This window comes from Sapajus apella, unplaced genomic scaffold, assembly GCF_009761245.1.
Source record: "Sapajus apella isolate SASKATOON/1434 unplaced genomic scaffold, GSC_monkey_1.0 scaffold31, whole genome shotgun sequence".
Taxonomy (NCBI): domain Eukaryota; kingdom Metazoa; phylum Chordata; class Mammalia; order Primates; family Cebidae; genus Sapajus; species Sapajus apella.
In genome coordinates, this window is record NW_022436971.1 from 16687271 (window position 1) to 16703634 (window position 16364).

At 37.2% G+C, this 16364-nt stretch overlaps 1 protein-coding gene across 12 annotated transcripts in view; it reads left to right on the plus strand.

Annotated features, from left to right (window-relative positions):
• KIDINS220 (kinase D interacting substrate 220) overlaps positions 1-16364 on the plus strand; it is a 120802-nt gene that overhangs the window by 36632 nt on the left and 67806 nt on the right. For all 12 annotated transcript variants that reach the window (XM_032294209.1, XM_032294207.1, XM_032294211.1 and 9 more), the window contains exons 8-15: positions 252-449; positions 2733-2831; positions 4933-5031; positions 6377-6475; positions 9235-9412; positions 12105-12269; positions 13267-13446; positions 14184-14349. In XM_032294209.1, the coding sequence (XP_032150100.1) occupies positions 252-449; positions 2733-2831; positions 4933-5031; positions 6377-6475; positions 9235-9412; positions 12105-12269; positions 13267-13446; positions 14184-14349 (1184 nt within the window). The remainder of the gene's footprint in view (positions 1-251; positions 450-2732; positions 2832-4932; positions 5032-6376; positions 6476-9234; positions 9413-12104; positions 12270-13266; positions 13447-14183; positions 14350-16364) is intronic.

Here is a 16364-nt window from a genome sequence, read left to right on the forward strand (position 1 = left end):
TATCATTTAAATAACTCAACTTCATAACAGCTCTAATGACTGAAGATAATTAATATATTCAAAAATGAAAGATGCCTCCTAGCCATTTTTGGTATATTTCTTGCTGTTTATTTTGGTATTTTATGATTGGAAATGACAATAGTAGGCCACCTGTTTGAAAACATTAGTTTTATGATTATGGCATAAATCATGTATTTTCTAGAATACACTAATTTCTTGGACTTTTGTTTTGTTTTTGTTGTTGTTTTTAGAATTCAATGACTGCACTTATTGTGGCAGTGAAAGGAGGCTATACACAGTCAGTAAAAGAAATTCTGAAGAGGAATCCAAATGTAAATTTAACAGATAAAGATGGAAATACAGCTTTGATGATCGCATCAAAGGAGGGACATACAGAGATTGTGCAGGATCTGCTTGATGCTGGAACATATGTGAACATACCTGACAGGGTAGGTCGCCTATTTCACATTTGTCTCCAGGTGGTGAAGTGGATGAAAGATGACCTTAGTGTCTTCTTATTAACTTTCAAGATTCTCATGCATGACCTAAACTTGTTTTAAGATAAGTTTTTTTTTTGCCTTTGAAACTAATAACTTAAAAATTGTTCAATCTTTCTGAAAAAAGTCGTTTTTAATTTTTGTCAAATAATGTTGTTATTGAAAATGTGACATATACTATTACTCTGTAACTGGCCTTGATGTGTCACTGTAGGTGTGCTTTTTTGTGCCCTAACTCCTTCTCTGAGCTCACACTTACTGATTGACTTCTACCTGAACTCTCCACTTGAATGTCTAATTGTCTTTCTTAAACTTATAGTAAAACAAATGCCTTGTTTTTTTCACCCCAAACCTGCTTTTCCCTCATTCTCCATCTCAGCAAGTGGCACCACCATTCACCTTGCTGTTAAAGCCCCAAATCCTGTGCATTAGCCTTGATTTCTCTCTTCCTCACCTACCCTCCAGCAGGTTCTGTTGACTTTACTACAAAACAAATCCTTTATCTGTCCACCTGTTTTCATTCCACCATCACCTCCCAGCTGAAGCCACTATCTGTGGTGGTGCTGCTGTTACAGAAGTAGCATTGCAACTGGGTTCTCCACTCTGATCTTGGAGTGATCTTTAAAACAATAAATCTCATGTGTACTTCTTTGTTTAAAGCCATCCAAGACTTCCTCTTGCACTGAGGATGAATGTTATCTTTTTAGTTTATAGACATGACACATCATCTTTGTCTAACCTCTCTCCCCACTTTGTACCCCTCTTCTGTCAGTTTTCATAGCCTGCAGCCCTGTTTGCCTCTTTCCCTTCTTGAACACACTCCGCTTGTTCTGCTGTGGAGCCTTTGCAGCAACTGTGCTCTTAGTCTGGAATGCTGATCTTGTGGTTGGCTTCTTCTTCTTGTCCTACTTCAGCTTCAATGTTACCTCCTTGGAAAGGTCTTCAGCTCCGCAATCCAAAGTAGCTACCTGATCACCTTTTTTTTTTTTGAGACATGGTCTTGTGCTGTTACCCAGGCTGGAGTGCAGTGGCATGATCACAGCTCATTGTGGCCTCAACTTCCTAGACTTAAGCTATCTTCCTTGCCTTAGCCTCCCAAGTAGCTGGGACTACAGGTGCATGCCATCATGCCTGGCTAATTCTTTTTAAGTTTTTTGTTTGTTTGTTTTTTTGAGAGACAGGGTCTCACTATGTTGACAGACTGATCTTGAACTCCTGGCCTCAAGTGATTCTCCTGCTTTGGCCTCTCAGAGTGGTGGGATTACAGGCATAAGCCATCATGCCCAGCCTACCTGGTGGTCACTCTCTAGGACATTACCTTATTTTATTTGCATGGTTTTGTGTGGTTATTTATTTGTGTGGTTATTTATTTGTGTGGTTTTTTGTTTATTATATGTTGTGTTCTCTGCCAGGCTGTAAATTCTTCCAGAGCTAGGACCCTATCTGCCTTGTTTCCTAGTACCTAGAATGGTGAATGGCACATTGTAAGCAGTGAAATATTTGTAAACTTTTATAAGTTTGCTAGTCTGCACCCATGTTAGTGCTAATGTTCGCAACTAAAATTTGTCCAGTATTTTAAGTATAGGAAGATATGAACTGAAAATGATTGTTGCTTGGTGAATATAGTTTCAGGGGAGAGTGATGTCCTCATGAGGTCATGAACTTTGTCTTAGTTTTATTCTAGGGAATGAATCTTAATGCACTACCAGCCTGTAACTGCCAAATCAACTAGATTTTCATGGATGCTGGTTGGGGATCTAACTTTCTCCCTTAATTAAATATGGCTGTAGATTGACTGATAGTTTTACAGCTCCTTTTTTTTTTTTTTTTTTTTTTTTTTTTAAAGAATTCATGGCTTTTGTCATATAGCATTATTCCACGAGATTTTTACTATATGATTTAAAAATGTTCATCTGGTTCATTGACGGCCACAGCGTCATTGTATTTAATTTACATTTGTAATGGCAGTTACCTTCAAAGAGAATAGATTATTGTTCTGGGTAACTGGTCTTTCTAGACTTTATTTAGGAATTTTAGAGTCCTCATTTTGGGGCATAAAGTCCTCTGTTCCTTACTCTGATGTCTGTTAACATCAGGTATTCATATTAGTTAAGTAATATTTTTCTCTTATTTAGAAATAGACTTTTTCCAAGAAATTTTTAGGAAAAAAAAACATGATTAACATCAAAAGAGTGCTTGTTATCAATTCGCCTTTTTTTTTTTTTGTCTTCCTAGAGTGGGGATACTGTGTTGATTGGCGCTGTCAGAGGTGGTCATGTTGAAATTGTTCGAGCGCTTCTCCAAAAATATGCTGATATAGACATTAGAGGACAGGTATGTATGATTACAGTGCAGATGCTATCTTAGAGTATAATTGGTTGTAAATGTTGACCGATCATAATGTTATTCTTCCTACTTCCCTATGGAGATAAACTTGTAAACCCTAGTACATTTAACAGGCATATGTTATTACTAAGTTTCACTGCCATTATTGTAAAATGTCGATATTAATGTTGAGTTAAATGTAGATAGAAGTAAATAAAAAAGCTCATGTTTTTAGAATATACTATCCTTACTACTGTGTATATATAGATGCAGTTTTCAAAACCATAATGAGTAGCTAGTGGTAGAAAGTTGGTAGCACTTTGAGTACCTGGTACTTACTTATTTTCTTTAGTGTTTTCTCCCATTTTGTCTTGTTCCTCATATGCTGCTCTTCTGTTGTTGTTGTGTTATTTCCTTCTCCTTCTTCCCCACCGTGCTTGACTTTGCTGGGACTGCTTGGTAGTGCCTGTGGACATTGCTTAAGGCAATCATAGTTTACAGAACCACAGAGGTTATTAATTTTAGATAAAAGCCTTGCCCACAGCTGTGAAGTTATCAAATACTTCAGGAACTTCAGACTTTAGAAAAAGTTCTTGGTGTCTCATTTTGTTGTTGGACAGTCTGCATTTCTGCTCGGTTTTTTCTTGTATTTGACCAAAAATCTCTTGTATCCAAATCCGTTTTTGAATCAAACTATAAATATTATGCCAATGTTATAGGGGGAATTAACATGGGCTCCTTGTCTTTAAGACACATGTATTTTAATTTGAAAGCTTTTAGTTTATTTTTGTGCTTTTATTTAACATAAAAAGTGAAGCTACAAGATGGTATCTGATTGATTGCTTAGCAAAAGGTTCAAATATGAGTCTTAAGGTGGGGAAAGTAGGCCTTATGTTGGGGCTTTTAGAGGAAGGTAGAACTCAAGCCAAGTTTGAAGATGAGTTGGATTTAGATAGGTGGAGACCCTGGCGGGTGGCTGGTGCCTGTAATCCCAGCTCTTTGGGAGGCTGAGGTGGGAAGATCTCTTGAGCCCAGGAGTTTGAGGTTGCAGTGAGCTGTGACCATGCCACTGCACTCCAGCCTGGGTGACAGATAAGACCCTGTCTCTTAAAAAAAAAAAAATAGAGAAAAAGAAGGCAGGGTATTTCGGACAAGGGCAGTGGTAATAGGATGAGAAAATTTGAGAAAATTAGAAAGTGAAAGATGCATCCCATAGCTGATAAATACATCATTTGGCATTGGGCAGTGGGGTGTTAGGCATGGTGGTGGGGATGGTGGGGTGAGAGGTGGAGAAATGAAATGGGAAGGGAGATGGGGCCTGAGAAGCTTGGATTGAGTGGTTAGTGTGCATTTTTTAGAAGAGAAACTCTGTTGGGGAAATTTTGGTATTGGGAACTTAATGTGGCTGCTGCAAAAAGTCATTCATTATCTCCTGTGTTAAAAACATTGCCACTAAAAGAAGGGTTCTAGGTCACCTATTTGGACTTTTAGCTGACTACCTTGTGTCTGTTCATCCTCTTCTATGTTTGAATTCGTTTTTTGTTGTTGTTCTCTAGCTCTACTTTCAAGGTCTATGTGGATTGATTTTTGGTTTTTGAGCTAGATAAGAAAGATTTTAAAGGATCTGTTCAAGGCAGTATTGGGGTGTCGGATGGATGAAAATTAAGAAAGCTAAAAATGATAATGCCTTATATTTGTGAAGTACATTTTCGTACATTATCTTTTGAAAAAGTCGGAAGTATTTATAGTATGTTACAGATGAAAATCCAAGGGTCAGAATAGTCAGGTGACTTGTCCTAGTTTACAGAGTTCAGGTATTGATGACTCCTAACCCAGTGCATGTTCCTGAAATCTGATTACATTACAGAACTACAGTTCTGTATGTGGGATTGCTACTTTTTAGGTCAAGTAATATGCAGTTTTTCTAGGCTTCTTTCGTAAAGAATTTCTCAAAAGTAACTGCAAGATAGCATAAGGATTAATGGTATTTCCTACCATGCTGCCTGTTGGCATGCTTTCTGACAGAAATGATGTTTTGTATTTACAGGCAGCAGTTTTAAATATTGTATCTTACATGAAGTGATTCCCTATGTTTTTTTAAATTATATAGGACAATAAAACTGCTTTGTATTGGGCTGTTGAGAAAGGAAATGCAACGATGGTGAGAGATATCTTACAGTGCAATCCTGACACTGAAATATGCACAAAGGTATGCATGGTATTTCTGTTCTGTTAACAACACCTCCTGCTGAATGTTAGTACTGCTCGTTTTAGTTCAGTCATCTTGGATGTTAGTGTTACACTGATTTTACTGGTAATATTCTATATCAAATTGAGAAGTAAATTTATATCCTTTCAGGATTTGTGTATTCATAGCAAAATACAGTGTGCTATTTGTTTTGTGTTAATTAAATGCTTTTCAGAAAGTACAGTGTCAGCCATCCATAAATTGTTATTATTTGGACGGATCCTTTCCCCCAACATTCACTTGTGCTCCTGCTGTCTGGGATGCAGAAACATTCCTCTGTGTGGAGACTGTGTGTGCTCAGGAGTTCCAAGCGAGCTTAGGCAGTAGAGTGAGACTCTGTCTCTTTAAATGAATAAATAAATAACCACTGTGACTGGTTGGTTCTCCATACTAGGCACTTTCACCTATTTTACTCAAATCATATAAAAAATACAAAATTATCTAATATTGTGGTCTTGTATTTAGCCTATGTGTAATAGTTTTCTGTGGGGAAAATATATTTGGAATTCTGGGTTGATACAGCAGGAATTCTTAGTGAGTAAACCAAAATTATAAAGTCACCTGTAAGACAATCCTATTTCATCTGCCGTAGATCAGGACCAGCCAGTTTCTAAATCAGTGATGGTACTTCTAGTATCCCAGGTTAGCAAATTTCTGGGATTCTTTCTGGTTTGCAGGTGGCTCCTTGATGCTCTTTTTTCTTTTGTTTTGGACCTTGGTGTCAGCCAATGTGACTACCTGCGGCTTCTGACTAGATTTTTGTCTAACTCGGTGCTGAATTGTGGTCCCTTCTTGTTTTCTTTCCTTTGGTTTTTAAAAGCAATCATGAACTCTTTTGAGGTTTTCTGAAGGCATACTGCTTGTATCAAATGGTTTCACTGCGAATTGAGGTGATGTTGGTGTACATTTCTGAAAAACTCTGGACACTGGCTTACCTGGATGTTGACAGGCTGGGCTATGGGTTGGTTGGTGGGGAGAATGGGAAGTAGCCTCTGGAGGGGCTGCCCCAGGTCAGTGGTGGAACCTGGGGAAGGGCAGAAGCAGCCACTGCTGCCGGCTGTAGCTCACGAGCAGGTGGGGGAGGTCCCACACCTGGCTACGTGATTTAAAGTCACTTTGATACAAATGAGTGGTTGTAAAGGAAAAGCATTTTTTGTTGTTGTTTTTAGCTTTTATGTTTTCTTGAGAGGGTTTTAAATGTAGACTATTACCAGAGTCAGATATTTCTTGACATGTGCATTTGTATGACATAAACACTTAGGAGTCAAGCTATTAATCTGGTAAACATTCTTATTTGTGCCCACAGGATGGTGAAACACCACTTATAAAGGCTACCAAGATGAGAAATATTGAAGTGGTGGAGCTGCTGCTAGATAAAGGGGCTAAAGTGTCTGCTGTAGATAAGGTAAAACATCTGTGGGGAGAGAACACTGCATGGAAACCTGTTAGTACACTGACCTCTATATGGAGTGGACTTAATGGGGATCTGATTTTAGGTTGTGTGGGGAGAGATTATTTGCTGGGGATGTCTGTGTGGGATTTGGATCCCACGCAGGAGCACGCTGAGGAGTGGGTGGGCTCTGTGTGCTGTTCACGCAGCTGCTTCCGATTTCCTTCTATGGCTCACAGCAGCTGTGGGGCACAGGCATTGACAGCCACATGAGGAGAAGGTGCTACTTTGATCAGGGCAGAGCTTGTTGCAGATAAACAGGAGGAAAGAATGTACAGGGGCTGGAGGAGGCTGACTCTCAAAACAGACGGTGTTAATGTTCACTGATGGGAGATAATGTGTTCTGCTGCATGTTCTTGCTATAATCCTTTCAGAGAAATTTTCATATTTTCTATAATAAGTTTAGCTCTGAGTGGCTGAGCACTTCATATAGATTTGATTTTTCATTTTAATTTCTTTTTATTTTAAACAATCTTACCTCTTTCTGTACTTTAAATTGATTTTTCCCCAGAAAAGAAATGAACTGATTGATGTATGAAGTAGAAATAATATTGTAAATTTTCTCCTCTGATGAATGATATGATTTGGGCTTTTCTAATTAACAGTACATTGAAGTTTATTTTTTAATTATTTTAAGGCAGTTAAAACAAAAACAGGGAGTCAAGAGTCAATGTGTGTTTGCGTTTCATTTTGCCAAGTTACAACATTATTTTAAAACAAAGCACTTCCCACCTGTCATTATCATATCAACATAATGCCATATAAAAGGAAACTTTAATATTAATTTGAAGACATAAAGTCAAAGAAGAGTCTTCAGAATTGAATATATGTAGCTTTCAAGAAAACTTTTTACAATGCCTGTTTTTTCCAATCTGCCACTGATTCATCTGACACTGGTCCCCCAATTTGCTATATAGAACCACTGGATTGTACCCTTCAAGTTTCCATATAACCTGTTAATTGTATAATATGCTATTGTAAGTAATTGTTTCATACTCATTAATAGGTTTCTTGAAGGACTCTGCTGTGATATTCTTTTGTGTGTTGCTCTACCCAGAGTTAGCACATGATACTTGCTGACAAATACACATGATAGTGGGAACAGTTGTTCATGAACACATTTCCTCCTGAGGATGGGTAAAGTGCTAACCTGCTAGAATTTGGGATATAAACTTATAAAAGCTTTGAACCTGGATCTTCATAGATAATTTTATAAAAACAATTTTAAGAATGATGATTAATGTTATTTTTACCTCACCTGTCACTGCTCTCTGATAATCTTCAGCCTGTCAGCAAAGTGTGCTAATACCCTCTCACATTTATAGAAATTTCGTATCTGGTAGAAATGTTGCTGCTGATGTTTTGTCTTCTCACAGGTTTGGGGATGAGAATTGGAATTGGGATGGGAAAATAAGATGAAATTGGATTTGGATACGTTTAGTTTGAGGGCTGATAAGACATTCAGTAGTCTGTGGTCAGTAGACATTGGGAAGTCTAGTACTGGAATCTGGGCAAGAAATCAAGGCTTGTGATGGAAATTTGACAGTTATTAGGAAACAAGAATTGCCTGGGAGTGACTAAGATGATCAGTTGAAGAAAGAGAAAAGCTCAAGTCAAAATGGACTTCTCTTATGCTGTGTGTCATATTGCAGTTTTAAAATTGTGCATGTTTATCCGGTCTTTCTATTACGACATAAGCTACTTAAGGCCAGCAACTATTTTGTCTTTCATCTTTGTATCCTCCAAAGTAACAAGCAAAGAGCCTTACAGATAGTGAGCTTGGTGTATAGTTATGGTGACACATTTTTTAGGACATGGGAGGAAAGTCTAGAAGTGAAAAGTTCAAGATAAGGTCGTGCCTTGGAAGCCACAGGAAGAACAGTGTAGGTTATTTTCATTTAGTGTCCTAGAGATCAGTGTGGATGAGAACTGAGAATTTAATTTGTTAAGGCGTTTGTGAAGTAATCAATAGGGGAGCACTTTGTAGCCCAAAGAGGGCTTTTGAAATTTACATGTTAGCTTTCATTACCGTTGGATGTGAACACTAATGATTGGAGATGCTAATAAGGAGAGAAGGTGGGTTGATAGGGAAAAGTGAAAGGTGAGGAAGTGGAAAGGTGAGGAGAATGGAAGAGGTGAGGAGAGAGTCAGAAGGGGGTAGCTGTACATAGAGGACTCAGGTGGAGAATGTAGAGTGATGAGATTTAAAAGGGTTCACTGTGGCAAATGGCTGACCAAGGTCATTGGAGCTGACAAGATCACTTGTGTTGGATGGCTATCAGCATGAATTGTAAAGCTTTCTAGACAAAAGAAGAAATCTGTGAAATAGAATTTAAATTAGATGAGGAAGGTCATTGACATCCTTGGGCAATAAATATTTGGATGATGGGGGATGCTAATGAAGTGGACCCATGGCCTAGGAGGAGCTGCAGTGAGAAAGCCTGTTGCTTCTCTTCTTTCACTGAGTTAAGGGAAGGAGAAAAAATGACCTTCATTCTAGAGGGCTGTGGGAGAAATAATATCTGAGCAAAGCTGGGTGAGGAGCTACAGAAATAAATTATGGGGAAGATAGAGATACAAATTCATAATATGTGCTTTATATGAAAAATAAGAAAAAAGTTCAGATTTTATTTTACAGAAACATAAAAATTGTTACTCTCTGCACACTATATATCAAGATATGAAAGTTCAAGTTTCCTACTATTATATTTCAGAAAGGAGATACTCCCTTGCATATTGCTATTCGTGGAAGGAGTAGGAAACTGGCTGAACTGCTTTTAAGAAACCCCAAAGATGGACGGTTACTTTATAGGCCCAACAAAGCAGGAGAGACTCCTTATAATATTGACTGTAGCCATCAGAAGAGTATCTTAACTCAAATATTTGGAGCCAGTAAGTATTGAGTTTTGTTCCTAACTGAACTTTTAAATAATGAATAGTTCTATTAAAAAATATGGAAAATAAGGCCAGGCATGGTGGCCATACCTGTAATCCCATCACTTGAGGAGGCCAAGGTAGGAGGATTGCTTGAGCCCAGGAGTTGGAGACCAGCCTGAGCAGTATAGTGAGACCCCATCTCTACAAAAAAATTAAAAAATTAGCCGAGCATGGTGGTGTGCCTGTAATCCTAGTTTCTTGGGAGGCTGAGGTGGGAGGATCTCTTGAGCCAGGGAGATGGAGATTGCAGTGACCCAGGATCACACCACTGCACTGGGTCTCATTCTGTTGCCCAGGCTGGAGTACAGTGGTGCAATCATAGCTCACTGTAACCTCAAATTCCTGGGCTCAAGCCATCCTCCCACCTCAGCCTACTGAGTACTTGGAACTACAGGCCCATGCTCCCATGCTCAGCTAATTTTTTTTTTTTTTTTTTTTTTGTAGAGATGAGGTCTTGCCATGTTCCCTGGTCTGGGCCCAAGTGATCCTCCCACCTTGGCCTCCCAAGGTGCTGGGATTACAGACATGAGCCACTGTGCCTGGCCATAATTCCTTTTTTTTTTTTTTTTAATGATTTTTTTTGTCTTTTAAAATATTTTTTCTTATAATAGTAATGTGCACTCATTACATTTCAAGAATGAAAACATGAGTATAGCAGAAGGTGAAAATTCCCCATTATCCCCTATCTCTCAGCTTGTAATTGTCTAAATGACCCTCTAGGCTTTTCTTTATGCTTATAAAAATGTTACATATTATGTATATAGTTTTAAAAAAGAAAAAATTGAGTTATACTATGTTACGAAAACCTAAAGTGTCATATTTTAATTATTGCACAATCTTTCATCATAGGGTTCTGATAGTACATTGAGTTCTTTATTGGTTAATACTTAGTTTGTTTTGCTAACAACTAATGCTGCAGTGAACACCTTTTATGCATGTATCCATTGACTCTTATTTTTAGGATTTTTTTTCTTTCTTTTTAAAATTATTATTATAGATTCAGGGGGTACAATTAGGATTATCTTCTTAAATACCCAGCAGTAGAATTGCCAAGTCAATGAATGCCCACAGTTTTGATAGACTTTCCAAAATGTTTGTAAAACTTTCTTCTCCCTCCAGCAGTGTAAGATACTCCAGTTCCCCACAAGCTTGCTAGCACTGAGTATTTCCAGCCTCTTACTCTTTGGTAATCAGATAAATGAGAAAAAAAACTCTTAATTTCAATTTGTGTTTTAAAATTATTAGTGAAATTGAGATCTTTTAATATATTCGCTATTGCTCCTTAGCCTTTTGGCCTAGATAATGTATAACATATTCATAGCCTGTTTGTGTTCTTGCCAGTTTCCTTTTTGTATCCTTTACCCGCTTTTTAGTTTTTAATATTTTTAAAAAGTTGATCTAAGAGTCTTTCCGAGTTATGGATATTGATCCTGGTTCTATCCTATGTGCTGTATTTCCCTCCCATCAGCAAACTCTTGGTTGATGCTCCTGGTTTTTTATTCCCCATTCAAAAGTTACACATTTTTGTAATTTATTTATTAGTCTTTTCCTGAAGTTCTGGCCTTAGTATTACATTGAGAAAGAAAGGCCTTTTTAAACAAAGATTTTTAAAGCTTCTCCTATGTTTTTTTCTAGTACTTCCATGGTTTTACTTTTTTCTACTTAATTTTTTAATGTTTCAGAAAATTTTGTTAAGACTATGAGATATGTAGCATTTTAATTTAATTTTTTTCATGAATGATTAAACTTTCCTTATACCACTTATTAATTTATCATTTCCTGCCTTATTTGAAATGCCTCTTATGTTAATACCCTATATGAGTTCCAGAATGTTCAAATTATTGTAGTTTTATATTTTTATTCTTCTCTAGTGACAACTACCCTTCAGTAGTCCTTTTTTTTTCTATTCTTTTTTTTTTTTTTTTGAGACAGAGTTTCACTCTTGTTACCCAGGCTGGAGTGCAATGGCACGATCTTTTTTTTCTATTCTTACCATTCTTCTTTCAATTAAAACAAAATTCTCATGGGTTTTAATTAGAACTGCCTTAAAGTGATAGAATAATTTGGGAGAATTGCTGAAACTTTCTGTCCGGAATCATAAAATGTTTCTTTTTCTCTTATTGTCTGTTATGTTTTTCAGTAACATTTTATAACTTTCTTTTTATAGGTATTACACATATTACATTTAATTTTATATACTCATTTGTGTTAATCATAATATTTTATTGATTCTAAAATGCACACCATTCCCACAATTTAACATCTCTGAAATTGGAATGTGTCTTTTAAGTGATGGATAAGAAAGCATGGTGTCACAATTTGGCAGCATTTTGTACTTTCTTAGTTTTACATAAAAATGATGTATCATATAATCAATAGATATCTTAAGTTCTATGAAATATGATAGTAATTTAAGAATCTCTGAAACTTTTTTTTTTAATTTTAAATCAAGTAGATTTAAAATTTTAAAAAGTAAATCAAGCCTTCCAAGTCAGAGTAGGCTCGGAGACTCCCTGAAATGGTCTTTGTATGGGTATAAGCATTTGAAATAATTTTTTTCTCTCTAGTCAAGTAAACAATAAATAGATGTTTCTTTCTAATGATGATGCCACTGTTTAATGTAAGATACGATGTGCTTTAATTACAGGACACTTGTCTCCTACTGAAACAGACGGTGACATGCTCGGATATGATTTATATAGCAGTGCCCTGGCAGATATTCTCAGTGAGCCTACCATGCAGCCACCCATTTGTGTGGGGTTATATGCACAGTGGGGAAGTGGGAAATCTTTCTTACTCAAGAAACTAGAAGGTAAAGGGCTTGCTTGTACAAAGTCTGTATACATAAAACAAGATTTTCTCCGGGGATTTTTCTGAAATAAAGAGGAGGACCACTTTCTGTTTAAGCAAGTGTGTTACACAGTTTACTGAGATGAACTCCCCTCTAGTTGGCCCTTCACACAGTCATTTGAGTTCTCTTTCTAAAGCAGATCCAGTTGTGTGATAACCCCACAAAAAACCCTTGCTGGCATGTTTTTTTGGGTTCTTCACAGACTTGTCAATTTGCGTGGTTCCACCTGCCAGCACCACCTCCGGCATGTGCCCCAGCTTCAGTCGCAGAGGACTATTTGCTCTTGCAAGACCAGACCAGATGCGTTTCCCAAGTTGCTCCATTAGCAGCTTCTTAGCTGGCCTCATTACCACCCACCCAACATGCATGCCTTTTGCTTGGCAAAGTCTTACTCATTCTTCAAGGATAGGTTTCAGTATTACCTATAAAAATTTCCCACGTTTTATACAAAGAATGACTTGTGTGGGGTTCCTTTGGGCTCAAGATGGACCTTTAAGAACAGCATTCTCAAATGTGATTGGAGGGAGAAGGGGTGAGGAGGATCACAGTGGAATGGTGGTGATATGTCGTTTAAAGATATAGAGTATTGTTTTTATTTTTGCGTGTGGAAACAATATGCATATGCATAATGTTTGTTGTTTGTGTTAATGCAAAGCACACAAAAAAATAAATCTCAAGAAAATCTTGGGGGGAGTATATGAGAAGTGGTTTTGTACATCCTCCATGTGAAGCAGGAGAGGATGGTTGAGTCAGGCCTAGCTGTGCCCCTGGGGGTGAGATGTTCATCTTTGGCAAGAGAACACTGGTTAAAATGGTTAAGTAGTGATTATTCTATCTAGGGATCTAGTAAAGTGCCCAATAAGTGTTTACATTGAAAATGTGAAAACTGCAAATTGAGTTAAAAATTGTATTTCTTAAAGTAAACAGGAATAAGGTTTCATATTAAATTCTCTTTCAGATGAAATGAAAACCTTCGCTGGACAACAGATTGAGCCTCTCTTTCAGTTCTCATGGCTTATAGTGTTTCTTACCCTGCTACTTTGTTGGGGGCTTGGTTTATTGTTTGCCTTCACGGTCGACCTGAATCTTGGAATAGCAGTGTCACTGAGCTTCTTGGCTCTCTTATATATATTCTTTAGTAAGTCTTTGCTCTTTATCTTTTTCAAAAATGGAGAAAATGTTGATTCATGGATAAAGAAAAAACATTATCTGTCTTTTAAAACCCGTATGTGATTTTCATAATTGGGTGAGAAAATTGATCTTTTTGCAGCTTCATAGATTGTCCTAAAGGAACATTGCTCACAACTCACTGAAGTAGCTAATAAACTAATGTGCTGCTTGTTAATCTTGAAGCAAGACTCTAGATTATTATACTTACCCTTTTTGTTAATTAATGATTTGTATTTAAATCTTTTTCTGAAAAGAAGGCTTCCGAGCCATCACTGGTGTGCTCTTGAGCATTTCGGTCACATCTGTACTTTCAATTTTATCTAAAAGCAAAGTAAAAACATATAATGCAATCCCTATTCTTGGGGGTGTCTTCAATCCCAAGAAAGGAAATAGATTGGTTATCAGTTCCTCAGTTAGAGGAACTGATAACCAATTTTACCACTTGCAAATACTGATAAATCCAAGGTTATTTGCATTTGAATCAGAACTGCAGTTATGTTTCTGTTTAAGGCATATTTTAGTCGGTTTACTTTTTGCTTTTCATATCTTTTGTATCTTAGGGGAGGTTAAGGAATTCTTTGAGGATTAGTTAAGAAATAGTATGGGACATAAGCCTAGCTGTCATTACTTGATATTTGATCTTTGGAGAAAAGATCTGCTTGACTAATGACTGCTTTGGATAACTTTCTTAAACTGGAATTTCAGTTGTCATTTACTTTGGTGGACGAAGAGAAGGAGAAAGTTGGAATTGGGCCTGGGTCCTCAGCACTAGATTGGCAAGACATATTGGATATTTGGAACTCCTCCTTAAATTGATGTTTGTGAATCCACCTGAATTGCCAGAGCAGACTACTAAAGCTTTACCTGTGAGGTGAGTTGTTCCATTTGACAGAAGAAATCTTTAATAAGATTAAGAAAAAAATCTTTCTCACTTAAAAAAGTTTATAGTGGCCAGGCACAGTGGCTCATGCTTGTAATCCCAACACTTTGGGAGGCAAAGGCAGATGGATCACTTGAGGTTAGGAGTTGAGATTAGCCTGGCCAACATGGTGAAACCCCATCTTTACTAAACATACAAAATTAGCCAGGTGTCATGGCGCATGACTGTAATCAGGGAGGATATAATTGGGAGGATGAAGCAGGAGAATCGTTTGAACTCAGGAGGCAGAGGTTGCAGTGAGCCGAGATTGCACCGTTGCACTGCAGTCTGGGTGACAAGAACGAAACTCTGTCTCAAAAAAAAAAAAAAGCTTATAGGGTATAATTTCTCCATGTCTATTCCAAAAAACGCTGGTACCTGGAACCTTTTACATACGAAAATAAAAACATGCCCTTGTCAAATACTGTGGGAAACGCTTCAGATTATATATCCGTCTTGTATGTTAAAGGATCAGAGGCACCTTTCCATAAGGAAACCTGTTTAACCTTTATGCTCAAATTTTATTTGAGCATAAACCGTTTTTCTCCCTTATGTCACCAGTTACCATCCTTTGGAACACACTTTGAAGAGAGCACTGAATGGTGGAGGGGTCCAGCCCCTGGCTTTGGTCCCCAAAGAGCTCCTGGTGGGAGACCTGGCCCCTTCTTCTGTGAGCGGTTAACTTTGGGAAACCCATCTCCCCTCTCTGAGCTGTGCTTTTCTCAGCTCAGGAAATATATTCACATGTCTATCTAAAATTATTATTCATACTAAGTAGGAAATGTATGAGAAAACAGAAAAGATGAAAAATGTTTAAGTCCAGGAATAAAGGAAATGTAGAGGGCTCCAGAGAAAAGTAAAATGGAAAAAAAAAAAAGATTAGAAAATTAAAAGCAAAAGAAATTCAATGAAAGTAAGCAAAATAAGAATTTAAAATGTATTAAGGCCAGGCGTGGTGGCTCACACTTGTAATCCCAGTACTGTGGGAGGCTAAAGTGGGCAATTGCTTGAGCTCAGGAGTTCAAAACCTGGGTAACAAGGAAACCCCATCTCTACAAAAAAATAGAAAAATTAGCTGGGCGTGGTGGCGCATGCCTGTAGTCCTAGCCACTTGGGAGGCTGAGGTGGGAGGATTGCTTAAGCTTGGCAGGTTGAGGGTACGGTGAGCCAAAATCATGTCACTGCACTCCAGCCTGTGTGACAAAGTGAGACCCTGTCTCAAAAAAAACATGCATTAAAACATGAAAACATTTTAAATTATAAGAAAAAATAAGTGTACTTTAAGATGAAAATAAATAGACCAAACCAGATAAAATATTAAAATTGAATGTGAGAGAAAAATAAAGGTGAAAAATTTTAAGTAACTATCATATAGAATTAAGTATTAAGAAAATGATTTAAAAGTGAAAAAGTTAAGAGGAAAACAGAATAAAATAATTGGGGGAAATGTTTTTACAGAAAATAAGAAAACCGGTCTAAATTAATGAGATGGTTTCTTTTTTTCCAGTTAGAACAATTAAAATAGCACCATTAAGACCACACAGCGTAATACAGATTGTATTCCGAGAGCAATGCTTATCTACTGGACTGAGATGAGAGTTTAATTTAGAGATGGAAGGGAGAAAGGAACTAATACAGAAATCATAATGATTCAGAGACTCAAAATACAAATAATTCATTTAATTTTCAAGAACAATTATTAAGAGAATATTTTACAACTATTTCTCAATCCCTGGTAGATGTTGAAGCTATAAATAAAATAAGCCATTCTAAAACTTGAGTTTTTAAATGGTATTACTGGGCTTGAAATTCTTTAATGACTGTAATTAATATTTTTTCAGGGTTATAGTCTCTTTAGTTGGTATTAGAAAACTTATTTGTGCAACTCTTGTGGCCACAACATGACGCAGGTGTCACCTCTTAACCACTGTGTTATGAGATCTGTTGGGGTGTCTGATATTCCACAT